Genomic DNA, 12,820 nt, shown 5'->3' with positions numbered 1-12,820 from the left:
GAACAAAATTAAGATCACTTGTAAGACAACAAACATCATTTCCATTTTGTGAGTTTGGCATGCTGATATGCAACATTATTATCAGTTCACTGAAGAAAGCAATTTTAAACTATGTTACCTCTCTTTCTTAGTAAGCCTGGCATTGGATATTTGTTATTCTTGAGAATGGTGATATCATTTTTTGAGAGTGACTTTCAGTTATAAATCGGGCTGTAAGCAATCATTATGCTTATGGAACATAATGTAAACATTTTAAATACAATCACCATGTTGGTCTTTTTGATCACAATAACTATATAACTATCAGTCTATGTAAATAACAACAAATATTATCTAAATTTCTAATCTGTTCTATAATTGTTAACAGAAGACTACCTAAAAGAAGATTTAAACTGGGTTACAGTTAATGACAAACCTTTTTATGTTAAAATAGTTATGTTGTTGAAATTATAACTTGTTTTTGAAATAATAATAAATAATCTTTTTAATGATTATATGATTTAAATACTCTGATAAAAGCAGATTAAAGATACTGTAAGACTATTCTGGAAAATGTACAACATTTAATATCACCATATAATTTTATGTATTCTGTAATCTGTCAGTGCAATATAGCACAATAACCTTACAAACCTGTCTTAAGATATATTTATTGATTAGCATAACAAGTATTAACATAGTACCAGTTAAATTGTTATAGTTATGAATACATTTAGTTCCATTACAAACTGAAATTCTGTTTTTGTCACTTATGAATAATCTATCTAAAATGATAACCTACTCTAATAGAAAATTCTGTAAGCCAATTGCATTTTGATTTTTTAAACAAAACAAAAAAATTAAAATTTTCTTTAAAAATTTGATTTAAATAACTTGATTTTAATTAGAGAAACAAAATACATCTTAATCATTAAAACCAGTCAGATGGTGTAACGTTTATATTTTGGTTTCTAGATCAGGTGCTCTCAATTTCGATTCCTATTAACAACTGGCTTTTTTTATCTTTCATTTCAGTCATCTCATCTTCTTTGTTAAAATACATGTGAAAGTGTGTTTGAGGTAATAAAAAAATAAAGAAATTTAATTGAAATGCCTTAGAGTTAAGTGGACCTAATTCTTGACAAAACCAACTAACAGTATACAGAATAATGATACAATTGGATATACTTATCACCATAAAAGAAATGGAGCATTTATGTTATTAGCAAAGAAAGATTTGATTAAAAGAGCCATAAAGAAAGAAAATGGTTATGCATCAGATAATTTTATGTTAAGATGTTGATCTATACCAACTCCACAGGTAAATAATAAAAACACCATTTAAAGAATAGTGATTATACAGAGTGATTTACCTGGTTTTGCAGATATTTTGGCAGCTCATTCTACATGTAAAAATAAAGAAAAAAGTATATATAAACATAGGTCTGGAAATGCTTCATTAGCAAGTTATGGCTGGCGAAAAATTCCACCCATATTTCATCTCCACCAGTGAAATGAAGCCATACAGAAATTCTTGTGATTCAAAAATGTAAGATAATTTGATGGTTTCATATGAAATTTGATCTTGCAAATTGAAAACAATGAGTCCAAGAACTGTAACTTTGGCATTTTGAAAAACCAGCGAAAATCTCAAAAAATGGGAGTTGAAAAACTCCTCTTGTACTCCTGGCATAAGGCACCACTCTGAATTTCTTTCAGAGTAATGATGTCCATTATACAATCATTAATGTGATGAACAGAATGGAGGTGACATTTAAAGAGCTAAACTTTTCCTGTATTTTAATGGACTTGGCGTACCACAGTGCAAAGGTATACTGGAGCCTGAAGAAGGAAATAATGGGAAAACAATTTCATAATGGAAACTCCTGATTTTTCCTTAGTAAGCCTGGCATATGCTGGAAATATCCTACCTTGAAAATAACTACGCTAGTTTCAGGAGAACTTGTGTCTGTTATCAGATCAGTACAATCTTTTTAGATATGGCACCAAACATAAATATTATCAGAAGTACAGGAGCAGTATTTATTATTTAAATAAAAAACCCCATTAAATTATATTTTTTTTAGCGCCTCATCTTTCTTCTTTTTAAAGGAAAAATAAAAAAATATATAAACTTAAAAATCATTGTTACAAAAATGAAAGAATTATAAAACAAAAAACAAAATTTAAATCCTTGAAAAGAACATACAAATTTTAATTGCACTACACAGGAAATATATTGTAAAAAAACTACAATACTATCACTACATCACACAAAAATATATATAAACCATAATTAATAAAATCAATTAGAATACACACACACACAGACAGAGAGACAGAGAGAGAGAGATACACCTTCATTCATTCAAAGTGTGCATGTGCTCATGTATGTGAGTGTGTACATATATCATGTATGTATGTGAGGTTGAAATAAAAAAAGTTAATACAATTTTTCTAACAATTATTCCAAACACATTGCATGCGTTCTGTCCATAAATATTTTTCAAGGAAATTATGGTTGAATTATTCTAGAACAGCATTTGGAAGCAATACATTAATTATTAATTAATAAAGTAAAATACATACACAAACCTACATTTATAAAAAAAATAATAATAATAAAAACAAGAACATGTACAGCTACTTTATTTTTGTTACATACTACTACAGTAAATAGCCATATTTGTTCATCATTTTTGTATAATTATTCATTTCAAAATAGTTATTTCTAGCAGTTAAAAAAAAAATCTTAGATATAACCAATTTGTGATCAATTTATTTCATTACATTCCAAATTTCCCCAACATTGGGCGAGTAAATTAGTTTTAATCAAGAAGAAATGTTTTTTCTTCAACAATACAAATAACTTCAATTAAATACAAATAAAATATAATTCTCTAAAGTCATTCTCATTGTGAAAGTCCTGAACTCAACATATTAAATGCAAGTTTTCTGAAAGATTGAATGATAATGATTTGATCTCAATAAAAAATTTAGTTTAAATATTCAAAGCTACCTTCTACTACAAACATTCTATTAAAAATCTGTTTGCCTGTGACAGAATGTTATTAGCATAAAGTGATGAGAAAGCAAATGGAATTTGAGGAGGACTTCGACAAGAAGTGAAAGTAATGCAGAATGAGTGTAACCATTAAAAAAAATCTAAAGAACAGAACAAAGTTTGCATGATGCAAAACATCATGATCGTTTCAAATATTTGGGTGTCAGAATCAGATAAGATTTCAGGAGGAAATTAAAACAAGAATTGCAAACAAAGCAAGCTTTTTAACATGAAAAACAGTGAGCAACTGGTTAAAGATCTATGGAAGATTTAGTCAAAACATATTTTTTGGTGTGTATTCTACAGAGCAGTAATATGAATTCTCTGGAAAGAAGATAAAAAAAAGGCTGGAAGCAATGAAAATGTGGTTATGGAAAAGAATATAAAGAATAAAATTGAGAGGTGAAGTGGGAAATAAAAGTAATAAAGAACAAAAAAAGAAAATAGTTGGCCTAGTAGAAGCTGTAGAATATGACAGAAAAAAAATAAATATGAAATTTCATTTAATTAATTTATTCCAACCTCTCACTTTTTTCTATTAAAATTATGAGTTAGAATACATTATCTTAACTTTAGTGAGATTTTTAACAAATTTCTTCCCTGTGGATTTTTTCCTTATTCCCTCTCTCGCTACAAATGTTTTCTTGGAAAGCTCTTTCAGGTAGACCAACCTTTTGGTAAAAGAATTAATTGATATTTAAAAAAATAAAAGTAATGAATATTATGTAGTTTTACTTTTTTCCAAGCTTACACCAAGTGACAAACTCCCTCTCTCTAATGTTTTGCAAGATTCTGTTACTTACTACAATTAAAATATGTTTGGTTTGACCTTAACCCTAAGATAACAATCATTAACAGGATTTATTCATTATTAACAGGATTTATGTTCATTAACAGGTGTATTTATTTAAAATATTTTACTAAAACTTATTTAAAATAATTTACTAAAACATTTATAAAAAACGAATTATTTCTAACAAAAGAAAATTCCATCATAAAAATGTTCAATTGTCATTGCATACTAAAAGTTTTATCTCAAGTGAGGTTGATATTAAATTGGTTACAAAACGTTAACTAAACTATTAGCTTGTTAAGGCAGTATAATGTTAAATAAGAGTTATCTGATATCATTAGTTAAAAAATCATTTATTGATGAATGTTTATGTTAAAAATAATATCAAATATTGTGAATTAACTAGATAACGCAAAATAATCTTAATAAAACTTATGTTACAATTATGAAACATAATTTTTATTTGAACTATAAGGATGTTATATATACTTCAAAAAATTTATATTCTCATTATTGTGTAAGTTTTATCATCCAACTGTAAATAATTGTTCTTTATCCTATTGTTATGAAGATGTGATGCATATAACTGCATGAGTATCACATTCCTAGAACAACCTTTACATCTGTTAAATAATATGTTTTATAAGTGCATAATAAAAACATAATTATAAACGTAAAAGAAATATATGAAACATAAACATAATTATCTATTAACTGAATAAATATACAATATGTTTATTGATAAAAAAAGAAATTTGTAATTAAAATACTTTGCCAAAATTCTTCTACGGGTATTGTAATATGAATGTGATTTCAGCTTTTTTCTTTGTAACTGTCCACCTTTTTGTCTGTGAAAATAATAGATATAAACAATGGACAATGATTAACAATCAAACTAAACTAGTATAAATGTAACTATGTCCTGTTGTACAGTAGGCTTTTTACTGTCCTCCAAAATTTGTAATTTTGTAACAAATTTTAAGAATTTTTTAAAATTAAGAGTTCCACTATAATAGAATTTTGATATTTTCTTACTTAAGAATTTAACATTTGATTGTAACATTCTTATATGTGTAATCAAGGTGGTTCAAACTTCTCTTCCTATCAAATTTGGGTTTTTAAAATTATTTTAGTCCTTTTAACTTTAAATGATTGAAAATAAAGTTAATAAGTACATTTACATTTTATTTAGCCCAAAATATATTTTTTATAGGAACATTTATTTCAAAATAGTTAAAAAGTTTTAACTAGTGTAAAGCACCAAGTGATTGTAACAATTTGAAATATACTTTTTACATAATTATTTTAATTATATTCTACTGAATGGATACAGTAGATAGTAATAACAGAATCAACCGGAAATTAAATACTTTTAAAATAAAATGGTGACGGATGTATAAAATTGAACTAATTGGAGTGCAATAACATTTTTAATAACTCTTTACCTGTCACACAATTGATTGTCCTTCAATTTATTATTTATTTCAAACACTTTATTCCATTAAAAAAAAAAAAATACAACTATATATTAATTAAAATAGAAGTATATTTTTAATTATGATAAATTTAAAGTAGTATTTTAAATACTTTAATTTAATTAACTAAAACTGTAGATTAACAAGCAATTCATAAAAAGTTTAAAAAATTGCATCATGAGAGATCAAAATTCATTTTTTTCACTTCAGTTTTATTTTGTAGAAGATATAACTGCTTAATTAGGGTATTATTTATAAAACTTGATTCAAAACATAATATAAATTATTAATAATGCAGTTTATAAATATGGATTTTTAAATATTATTGCAAATAGATTATTTCCTTAATCCAATCAACTTGCCCTAAACTCAATCTCTCTCTCTCTCTCTCTCTCTCTCTCTCTCTTTCTCTCTCTATTCCCTCTATATATATTAAGTTAGCAAAAACAATTCCTTTGTTATTGTATTTGCCCACATATTCCTCTCTATACTAATATCTCAAAGACAAAAGTATAAACACTGTTTACCACCTGTACTGAGTACAGAATTTGATAATGTTTCTCATCTTATGCTTATTATTTTTTTCTAATAGCACTTTCAAGGTTTTCCCTCATCATCAGTTAAACTTTTTCTTCCAAATCACACATTAAATTCAAAACATTAAAATTATAACATAAAAATATGTGGTCATAAATATTAAAAAATATAAAATTAAAAAATGTTTTATTATGTTTGATAAATCTATTCTTATATGTTTGATATATATATATATATATATATATATACTCTATCTAACATATAATATATATATTATCTAACATATACACACATGTTAGATAATATTTAGTTTATGTGATAAAATATATTTATAACATAAGATAATATTGAGTTAAAGGAAGTTTTTTTCTTGTTTAACCTCCAGGACCACCATTAGGTATTGCTTCAGATGAATGATTTGTAGTGTGTATAAAAAATGCCATGCCTGACCAGGGTTCAAACCCGGGACCTCTGGATGAAAGGCCGAGACACTACCACTCATACCACAGAGGCTGGTGAATTAAAGGAATTTAATTTGATAAATACATTGACTGAAAATGATATAATAAAAATTATGAAATTATCAAAAAATGTTAAATTAAACATATTAATGAAATGATTACAAGATAATATTGTCTGGGATATATACATGACAGACTGTAAACATATATACTTTTAGTTATATTTTATAAATTTTATTTTGAGCCAGTAGAGGATTCTGGAAAAGTATTAAGTAGGGATAAAAACAAAAAATCAACTAATGAAAAAAGATTTAATAAATAACAAACATTTTGTTGCTTATTTATTAATCTTCTTTTGTATTTATTTTATATTTTTTCGTATACAGCATGGATTGTGAAGAATAGCTGACTAATATCAAATGTAATATAATTAATAATAAACTTAATATAATTAACAATGGTTGACAGAAGAAGCATTGTTACAACAAATTATTGGCTCTTTAAATATTTTAGATAGAATTTTCTTTATTTTCTATCAACAGATCTCGCCTAAATTTCACCTCCAAAATATTCTGAAGTTCCATTTCTCCACCTTTTATAAAATTTCCTTTTTTCATCTCCTTTATCTTTAAGTTATATTTTCTCAAGATAATTAGCCCCACTCAAGTCGATTACATTTCAGTGATTAACCAATCCTATTGGTCCTGGGAAAGACAGTAAACTGAATTTTTTAGTCTGATGTCCACAATATCTCAGGGCGCAGAAGACTGAATGTAGATGAATGAAAGTATAGATAAAACTCAATCGCAAATGTTACATTTAACAGTCCATTTATACTAATCTCAGAACTTAAAAAATTTGATTACCATTAATGGACAATTGATATCTGGAGTAATTATATAAAAGACAGCCAAGACATAACAATTAATTATTCTGTGTTAAGATCCAATATAATTTGCTCAATAACAGTTAGTAGCTTGGTTTGTTCTTATATACATACTCAGATTTTCAAATCATGATTTGAAGTTTCAATTTATCCTTCAATAATACTCGTATATCAAATTGCCAAATTAGTACTCAAAATTATTGGATTTTATAGAAGAAGAAGGCTTTATTCACCCAAAGAAGGAATGTCTAATCAGTAATTTACTGTTTTGCTCAGGACTGTTACTATTAACCTTTCTCTTGTGCTGTGACTGCTAGGATTTGTTGGCTACCATTCTGGTTTTACTGTTAATAATCCAAGGAAGAGTTGTAGAAAGATGAGGAGGAACCTGGGAGACCACAGGTTTCTTAATTGACGAATCTCAACTTTTGATGCGATGAAAGCTATCAAAATATTTAGAAACAGCAGAGTTAAAATTGCCTTGCGAATTGCTAATGCCCAGAAAAATTCTGCTTTACAAGGGTTTTTAATTGTACTTATATTTTATTAAATAAAATACATCAACAAACTAAAATTTTTATTTTTTTTATTACAGACTTTTGGACGATGAAGATCTCTCATCCTGTAGTAGTTTTACCGGTTCAATATCAGAGTCTGGTGTTCATTATAGACCAAGGAGGGATCACTGGGCAAATAAACTACAATTCATACTAGCCTGTGTTGGATATTCAGTCGGGATTGGCAACTTGTGGAGGTTTCCTTACCTTTGCTACAAGAGCGGAGGAGGTTAATATTCACACAATAGTCTACAAAACTCAAAATCTAAGTCATGTGTGTAAACACTTTATAATAATATGTATTATCATTCAATAATGGTTTTACTGAAAAATGATTCATTTTGAAGTATTAGGCCGCAATACTTAATCTTTCTGTTACAGTCTAATAGCCTATATCTGAATAATTCAAGAAAACTAATATGAATACACTTTTTTTTTTGTAGTGTGCATTAATTATGTAATTTTCCAATAAATTTTAATATGAAATTCTCGAATAAAATTCACAAAACCAACTAATTATTGTTTCAATATTGAATATTAATCTTTATAAATACATCAATCACTGTATATACACACACACACACACATACACACATTTTATTTTAAGTATGAACTTCAGATACTTTTCAAAAGTAGATAGAAGGCATCATCTTACTATATCTGTTTTAGATATAATTAGATTTATTTAACTCTCTGTACATGTTATTAGTGGTACCTGTTTTTTTTTTTATTCATTCATATTTGAAAAAAAAAAAGAAAACTATTAGTAATTTTTAATTAATTATATTGGAATTCGTTTAGCTTTAACCCTAGAACACTCATCTGAACCTTTACTCTTTCATTAATCTTTATACATAAAAATTACATTCATTTATATAATTTTTTTTAAAAATATCTTAACTCTAATATGAAGATGAATTAAAATGATTAATATAACTCTAATATAAAAAAGTATATTTTAAACTTAATTACAGTCAAAGATGTTCATTGCAGCATTACATATTAATAATTAAAACATTTAAATTGAACTACAATATAACTTCAGAATTTTAGAAACTTCTTGTTAATAATTTAAGATGTAATAGTAATTAACCAATAATAACAAATATAATTACTAATGGAACATACATTTTTTTAACATTTTGAGCAAACAACTTTATTCTGGTGTTCACAACATATGGGGATTCTTGTATGTGGTACAATAGATCTTGGTGGTCATTCGTTTTTTTGTGTAATGGCACAAATAACAATATTTTCTTGGCCCTTCTTTAGAGTCGTTTCCTTTTTGAGTAAATGGTCCTTCACCACCTAAAGTTTCTTCAATTATTCCTCGGGTTTGATGTTTTAATGTTGGTGATTGCAATCTCCTAAGTTTCTAATTGGTCACGTTAGCTGTTCATATAGTTTTAGTAGATACATTTGTCTGGACAATGGTTTTGATTTATTCAAATTCTTTTTTACAAAATTTGACAAATAAATGACATATGCATTAATTACATCGATATTGACTATGTTATTAAAAAAACATAAAGGCCATCTTTTTGTTTTTTGTCCACAGTTCGTATTGTGGCACATTTGGTCAAAAACATGTCGATGGCCCCATTCATCTGATTATAAGTTTTGATTATTTCAGGTTTCCCCGAAATATTATCAATATTTGCAACATCACGCATTGAAGAAACTAATGTTAAAAGTTTGTTCTCTTTTGGTTTATAAGAAGTAGTAGTTATATCATTATCAAATAGAAACATGCTGGATCCTGCTTTTCAATTTTTGTATTTTATATCTATAAGTTCTGAAGGCAATTTTTTTTTTATTGTCGCAATCATGGTGAGTCTGTAATCATCCAGAAGATGTTTCATGAGTGGCAAACTCATAAATCAATTATCAGTGGTTATGTTTCTGTGAGATCCCCTTACACATTTCACTAACTCTTCCACAAAATAGACTGCGGCAGGGATATTTGCTGGATCACTGCCTTTGCCAACATAGAGGATTGCATTTATGATGTACTTTGTAAATTGTCGTACATCATTATTTTAATTCCATCTTCTCTGTTTTCAATGGTATGTATATCCTAAAGGGACATCGATCACAAAAACCTAGTTATTGTTTATCAATAAAGACAAAATTTCCAGTGGCTTGAAAAGTTGAGTGGTTCTTCCAACTGGTCCAGGTCAAATATATATGCTATGTTCTTTTTGCTTATTTTTTTCCCAGTTGTGTCAGAAATAGGATTTTTTACTCATTCATACCCATCTTTTCCATAATATTTTTCTTCTTTGAAATTCAAGACTGGATTGGTATCTCTTTCTGAGAGAGAGAGATCAATTAACCACACATCTCTTTCTGAGATGTGTGGTTAATTATCACCAAGTATATGTACTTTAGCGAACTCAACATGAGTTACAATCGGAATGGAATGCAAAGTTGGCGGGAGTTTATTTCTCCCTACTTATCGCAGAACCTGGACAGAGTCCCTTGCTGCTGGATGATTCTAATCGGGCGTGTTTTTTTTTTAAAGGTTTATTTTTAAATGGCGGGTCTAATTTTTCAAGTTTTGTTTTGTTTATTTAGTATTTTAAGGACGGATTTAATTGCATTCCAATCCGTTGTTAAACCAGCGTTATCGAACCCATTTTATGGGCCGACCGCGGAAGGCTAGGCTTAAGAAGCCTGTCCTCCCGACGTAATTCCCCTTCAGACCGTCTACTTAAGTCCTTTCGGTGCTAACGCTTCATAGGCTAGCAGGAATACGCCACAACGGGGCACTAACTATCAGGAGGGAGCAATGCGACCCCTACTCCGGAGGAGTCGCAATTGCTGGTTTATTTTATTTAACTTGTAAGTTTTAAAGGAGAGGTTGTGTAGAAGTTCTTCATCCACTTCTGTTATGGCTGCCTTCCAGGACGCATCTCTGCTGGGCTCTATTCCGGACTCCAGTCCGGATGTTGGGGCGGAGTTACAATCGTGAGATGCTCTCGCTTATATGTTCTTGGGATCCCATTTTACATGTGGGAATGCTGTTTAACAGCCTAGCGGTCGGTTGAGGTACTAACTTTATGTTTAATTTGTGTTGGCAGACACAGACTTCAAAAATAGTTATTTATTGTAAATATTTTTACTTTAATTAATAAATAAAAATTTAATTATTTGTAACATTTTAGTTCTATTATTTTCTGAAGTCTGTTTTTATTTTTTATAAGTAACTTTATTTCACAATTTTTAGTGATATCTAAAGGTATCACTAAAAATACATAACTATACATTATATTTAACATTTTACCAGTTTTTGACGGAATATTCTGACATGACCGATGGCATGGTATTTTGTCCAAACCAGGGATTTTGTCTGAATATTTCGACGTCAACCTTCTGTCCGGTTTTAATTCGTTCTCTGTCATAATATTCCGTCATTTTACGCATTTTTTTTAATGTTACTCTGCAATGATAGATAACGCTAGTTGTTAAAATTAATAAAGTGTAAAGTGAGGTATTTGTACATGTGTATTTGATCGTGATCAGCTGACCCAGCTGTATAGTTATTAATAGTTGTTTAATTTTGCAAAAATAGTTATTTGTTGTAAATACTTTCACTTTAGTTAGTTAATAAATAAAAATATAATTATTTGTACATTTTTAATACTATTATTTGTAGAAGTCGGTTTTTATTTTAATTTTTTATAATTATTTTATAAAACCTCTTCGTTTTGTACTGTGCGAGCAGACAGCGGCTAAGGGTGTCGAACCGTTCGGTTGTTTAGGCATTTTTCCTACGATTCTCATTGGATTTTGTTAAAATTTACATGGGACCATTCTGAACGTATACTATTTCGATTAAAAAAACTTATCAAAAGCGGTGTAATAACATCGGAGGTATTGCGTAACCATAAATTTTTAAATTGTCGAATTGATAACCTCCTTTTTTTGAAGTCTGTTAAAAAATGTTTATTATTTACATAAATTATAAAAGATCTTTGGTATTTAGAGAACAGACAAACTAAATAGACATACTAGTTTATAATTAACAAACAATGGTAATAAAACACTGTCATCAAATAAATTTAGTCAATAAACAGATGTTAAAAATAATTTATCGGTGTGTTTTTTAAGTAAAAAATAAATTACACCAAATATAAAGGAGAGAGAGAGAGCACAAATATAAATTTTTCACATTTATGAAACATTATTTATCACATTTTTATCCGAAGTCATAACAAACCATTTTCTTTTACTCAATAAACAATTTTTTTAATATCTCATAATAAATCGATATGACAATATGAATAAGTGTGTTACTGAAAGCAACATTGTAATAAATAAAGATATGGTAATAACTTAAGTGCATTTTATCTCAAATCAAGAACACATATTTTTTCTACAGTACATTTTCTATAACGATGTAATTTTTCCTCACTGACGATTCTTTTTTAGGCATAATTAAGTACACTGGTAAAAAATTAAGAATGTCACGTTAGTATGAAAGATTCAACTTATTTTAAAAACATTCAATTCACTCTTTTTTTAACATCGATCAGATGAACCTAAGATGTAATGTGTTGTCTCGTAGTTACTGTCATTGAACTACTAAAAGACATGGCAAGAAAATCGAGATCCTGAACAAGTAAAGCTGTACTAGATATTTTGAGAATCTTCCAAATTAAAAGTCAATTGATTCACTCACTAGCTTGGCTTTCACTCTGAGATTAAGGATCCATTAAAAATGCATAATAAAATGTGCCGTAATTAAGTAAAAAGAATTTATGACTTCATAAAAATCATGCATTTATATTGATACATTATATAAATATTAGTTCATAATCTAACCTAGGTTCTGAAAATAAAGCAGATGTACTAAAACATAGATACCAGTGTTCTTTGGTGGTAGGGTTTCAATTAACCACACATCTCAGGAATGGTCAATCTGAGACTGTACAAGACTACACTTCATTTATATTCATACATATCATCCTCTGAAGTAATACCTGACAGTAGTTCTGTAGGCTAAACAGAAAAGATATGAAAAAGAGCTTGTTTTCTGCAGTAAGACTATTAAAATATACTTACA

At 28.0% G+C, this 12,820-nt stretch overlaps 1 protein-coding gene across 1 annotated transcript in view; it reads left to right on the top strand.

Annotated features, from left to right (window-relative positions):
- ine (solute carrier family 6 member inebriated) overlaps window positions 1-12,820 on the top strand; it is a 273,725-nt gene that overhangs the window by 207,412 nt on the left and 53,493 nt on the right. Inside the window, exon 2 of the mRNA XM_075365105.1 lies at window positions 7,791-7,981. Within this exon, the coding sequence (XP_075221220.1) occupies window positions 7,791-7,981 (191 nt within the window). The remainder of the gene's footprint in view (window positions 1-7,790; window positions 7,982-12,820) is intronic.

Source organism: Lycorma delicatula, chromosome 4 (genome assembly GCF_047948215.1).
Source record: "Lycorma delicatula isolate Av1 chromosome 4, ASM4794821v1, whole genome shotgun sequence".
Taxonomy (NCBI): domain Eukaryota; kingdom Metazoa; phylum Arthropoda; class Insecta; order Hemiptera; family Fulgoridae; genus Lycorma; species Lycorma delicatula.
This window is presented reverse-complemented; position numbering and strand designations above follow the sequence as displayed.